The 4,834-nt window shown below is 46.0% G+C and overlaps 1 protein-coding gene across 1 annotated transcript; it reads right to left on the reverse strand.

The window, feature by feature from the left end:
- Window positions 1-628: 628 nt before the first annotated feature.
- LOC116547865 (zinc finger protein 773-like) lies at window positions 629-4,440 on the reverse strand. Its single transcript, XM_032273641.1, is given in 5 exon segments — window positions 629-1,077; window positions 1,110-1,259; window positions 1,261-2,314; window positions 2,967-3,065; window positions 3,581-4,440. Coding segments are annotated over 4 exon segments (1,272 nt in total). The 5' UTR covers window positions 3,615-4,440; the 3' UTR covers window positions 629-1,077; window positions 1,110-1,174.
- Window positions 4,441-4,834: the final 394 nt, after the last annotated feature.

Genomic DNA, 4,834 nt, shown 5'->3' on the forward strand with positions numbered 1-4,834 from the left:
TTTTAGTAGAGACGGGGTTTCACCGTGTTGACCAGGATGGTCTCGATCTCTTGACCTTGTGATCCACCCGCCTCGGCCTCCCAAAGTGCTGGGATTACAGGCTTGAGCCACCGCGCCCGGCTCATCTCTAAATTTTAAAAAAGAAAACAAAAGCCACAGACCATGAGAAAATATTGGCAACGCTTATATCAAATAAGGAATTTGTCTCCAGAAATATTAAGAACTTGTAACCAACCAAATGTTTTAAAAACAGGGAAAAAATACCAACGGATATTTCACTAAAGAAGATACATGGGTGACAAATAAGCACATTTAAAAATGCTCAAAACAGTCCTCAGAAAATACAAAGTAAGAACTACAATGAACTACTACTGCATACTTACTAAAATGGCTAAAATCAATGGCCTATGACTTCCATACATATAAACTGTCAGTAATGTGAAGAAACAGAAAATCTAATATACTCCAGGAGGAAATGTGAAATGCTAACCATTTAGAACACAATTTGGCAAGTTCTTAAAATTTCAAACATTTGGATCAACTTATAGAATAACTGAGTGAGGAGCTTTGCAGACCTGTTATGCAGCCAAACTGGTGAAAATTATAAAAACACAATTCAGTCTCTGGAAATGGTCACAAGGGTATACGGCAAATAAATATTAAAAAAGATCTAATATTCATAAGAACAGCAAAAGTCAGTCCCACATGAACCAAGACTACTCCTTCCCTCCCCCACCTCCAAACTCAGCGAGATTAAAACTCCATTCCAGACTGGGTGCAGCCAGGAATACAGGGCTCCCTCTCCCTGGAGCTCCCAGGCAAAGGGCTGTCTTCTCAGGAGGGGCAATCTGTCACGAATTCTCATCCTGCCTCCAGGATGCATATTTAGATGAATGATGTTCAATTGCCAGCTCCCTCATAAAGGCCATTCTCAAAGTTTGTTTTAAATCAGGTCATATTGATTCAGAAACAGTATATAACCTGCCACCCTAAGGCCTTCTCCAGTCTAAACTTTCTGGTGTTGACTAGAGTTAGGCCTTTAGCTAAAGCCTTTTTCCACATTCACTAAATTGCCTAAAAACAGCTAAAGCCTTTTTCACTAAATTGGACTCTGTGAACTGTCCAATGTTGAATGAGATTGGAGATGTGCCTAATGGATTTCCATTTGTTACCTTCAAGACATTTTTCCAAGGTGAACTTTCTGGTGTTGAACGAGGTTGAAATGCTGGCTAAAGGACTTCCCACAATCACTGCATTTCTCCAGTGTGAATCCTTCGATGTTTAACAAGACTGGAGCTGTGGCGAAAAAATTTCCCACATTCCCTGCACTCATAAGGCCTTGCTCCAGTGTGAATCCTCTGATGTTTAACAAGGCTGGAATTCTCACTAAAGAATCTCCCACATTCATTGCACTTAAAAGGCTTTTCTCCAGTGTGAACTTTTCGATGTTGCATGAGGCTTGAGCTTTGGCTAAAAAATTTCCCACATTCACTGCACTCATAAGGTCTTTCTCCAGTGTGAACACGCCAATGATTGATAAGGCTGGATTTGTGGCTATAGAATTTTCCACATTCACTGCACTTATAAGGTCTTTCTCCAGTGTGAACTCTCTGATGTTTCATGAGGCTGGAGTTGAAACTAAACAATTTCCCACATTCACTGCACTCATAAGGCCTTACTCCAGTGTGGATTCTGTGATGCTGAACAAGTGTGGAATTATGCCTGAAAGCCTTTCCACATTCACTGCATGTAAACGGCTTTTCTCCAGTGTGAACTCTCTGGTGTTGAATGAGGTCAGCGTTACGGCTAAAGGATTTCCCACAGTCACTACAGCCATAAGGCCTTTCTCCAGTGTGAACTATTTGGTGTATAAAAAGGTTGGACTTATGGCTAAATAACTTCCCACATTCACTGCATTCATAAGGCTTTTCCCCAGTATGTAGTCTCTGGTGCTGAACAAGTAAATATTTCTGACCAAAGGCTTTCCCACATTCACTGCATTTGTAAAGCCTTTTTCCAGCATGAAAGGCCTCCCTACTTTTGGTAGTCCTATGTGACTCCTCTCCCCTGTGAGTCATCTGGTGCTTAAGAAGACCTGAGCTGGTTGGAAGGTCCTTCCCAACCTCCCTGCTTTGCAAGGACTTCTCTGACAGGTGGATTCTGCAACTTCTCAAAACTGGGATCCTGCCCTCTTCTCTTTTTAAGGGTTCCTCTCCACAGTGCTGCTTCTGGTGTTGCTGAACATTTGAACCAGGCGCTCCTACAGAAGCACTCTGCTTAGGAGCCTCCTTGGCCTCCACTCCATGCCAACAACCTGAAAGAAATGTTGTTGAAGTATATATAGACTTTGGTGTGAGGAGGTAGCACTCTCACAAATGTGTCTGACTCACCCAGTAACTAGTGCCTGGAACTGCTGACAGAAATGAGGGTGCTAGCTCTCAGCAGGGAAGGGCCTGCTGTGCAATGCTGAAACTGGCCAGTTCATGAATTCGATTTGGGGAGGACTTATGAGCACCAAAGATGCAAGGATGGGATGTAGCAGAAGGAGGAGAGACAGGGTCCCCAACACAATTATCTCCAAATGGCCTTCCATAGGGCTTTGGCTGCTGGAGACACAGGAACACAGCACAGAAGGGTATGTCCAGGACCAGAAAATACTAACTGCAACCAAACAGCTGGTTTTCAAGGACTATGCAAAGATAAGCCCCCACCTCACCACACATTCAGTGAAAGCCATTGCTGAAGGGTGCTGCTGAGGACTGGGTCAAACACGGAGGACAGAGAGGTGGGGAATGGCCCTGGGTCAGATATCAGAAGATATAAATGGGTGACTGAGGAAGAAAAGATAGAAATCAGCAATGACCCCTTGCTTTGGTATCAAAATATCTGACCCACTGGAAAGACTCCTGGTATGATATGAACCCATCCCTGAGTTCATACCTCCCTGAGCTCCACCCGCCAAGTACCTCTTGGTATGGCTGAAGTCATAACTTCCCAAGCAGGCATGAAGGACTCTTCCCATGACTCCAGCTGGGTTATTTCATGGGTCTTGGAAGATGCAAGTCCTAAAGAAAAGGATAGCTCAGTGGCAGCACTGAGCCAGAATGACTTATCCCATCATGGACCACAGGAAAGAAAACAAAATGGTACAGAAAGAACCTTGGAGGATGTTCTTGCAGGAACAACCCAGTCAAATAACAATCACATTAGTGACTCAATTCCTGGCACAGACAGACACCCAGATATGTTGGCTAGAAGCAGCAGGCAGAATATAGGGACACAGAACTGCCACAGATCTGCACAGTGTCACCAGGCCACAGAGAGGCCACCAGGGGTAAGATCCATCAAACTGACTGCAAGACTGCTGACCCCCAAATCCTTTCCTCCACAGCTCTGGGGCAGCTTGGGGAGAGAAGGTGGTAGTATACACAGCCCAGGCCTATTACAATAGATACTTCATGATATTGGAGAAGGATTCAGTGCCCATAATTCAGCTTTGGGAAGAACAGACTTGTCCCCAGAAAAAGGAGGAAGAGCTGAGCCCAGCCCAGGATGCTGGGATGAGGTGTGAGAACCTTACCCAGAGAGGCCATAAGTGAAAAGTTCTCCAGCATCACATTGCGGTAGAGGAGCCTCTGAGCCTCATCAAGCAATCTCCATTCCTCCTGGGAGAAGTAGACAGCCACGTCCTCAAAGGCCACATAGCCCTGCTAAGATGGAGAGAGTTGAGTTTATATGTGGTCTCCTTAATGGGGACTTTAGACATCTCTCCAAATATACACCCCTGCTCACCCTCTTCCCTAATCCCCATCTCAGAGGAAAGACCCCGCCCCAGAGCCACTTACGCCCACTCTTTCCTCATGGTCCCATTGAGCAACGACAGGCAGGTAGGCAGATAAGAGTCCATCTCAGCTCTGGGCATGGTATGCAGAGTCCTACTCTTCTCTTGCCAGACAACTGGCCTTGAGTCCCCCAGATTGTGTTTCCCAAATACAATCAAATTTGTATCAGTGTTGTCCCTTAAGCCCCCAATACAAGGTCCTGGGGCCATCTGTTTACACTCACTAGAATATGCACATACTCTGTACCACGTCCACCGCCTCCGACACCACCTTATATTCCCCCTCCAAGCGTCACCACATGCCAGTCTACACATGGCATTCAGAGGGCACTTACCAAATGCAATGAGAACATGCCATCCTAGACCTCCAATGGCACTGAATGGCAGGAGCAACTCTCAGCCCCACTTTGAAGGCCTCCCTACTTGGCTGTTTTTCTTGCTTCATCTTCAGCTACCTGGAATTGCATGCATATCTGGACACCTCTGGCACTCTTCCATTTCTGTGTTGAAAAGCTGTCCCTTCCTGTGTCACCCTTGCTCTGACTCTTATTAAAATCCCAGACCTGGCCAGGCACAGGGCTCACACCTATAATCTCAGCACTTTGGGAAGCTAAGGTGGGTAGATAACCTGACGTCAGGAGTTCAACACCAGCCTGACCAACATGGAGAAACCTTATCTCTACTAAAGACACAACATTAGCAGGGCGTGGTGCATGCCTGTAATTCCAGCTACTCTGGAGGCTGAGGCAGGAGAACTGCTTAAACCTGGAAGCAGAGGTTGCGGTGAGTCAAGATCACGCCATTGCACTCCAGCCTGGGCAACAAGAGCAAAACTGAGTCTCAAAAAACAGGGCTGGGCGCGGTGGCTCATGCCTGTAATCCCAGCACTTTGGGAGGCCGAGGCGGGTGGATCACGAGGTCAAGAGATCGAGACCATCCTGGTCAACATGGTGAAACCTCGTCTCTACTAAAAATACAAAAAATTAGCTGGGC

The sequence above is a fragment of the Sapajus apella genome, unplaced genomic scaffold, assembly GCF_009761245.1.
Source record: "Sapajus apella isolate SASKATOON/1434 unplaced genomic scaffold, GSC_monkey_1.0 scaffold5142, whole genome shotgun sequence".
Lineage (NCBI taxonomy): Eukaryota > Metazoa > Chordata > Mammalia > Primates > Cebidae > Sapajus > Sapajus apella.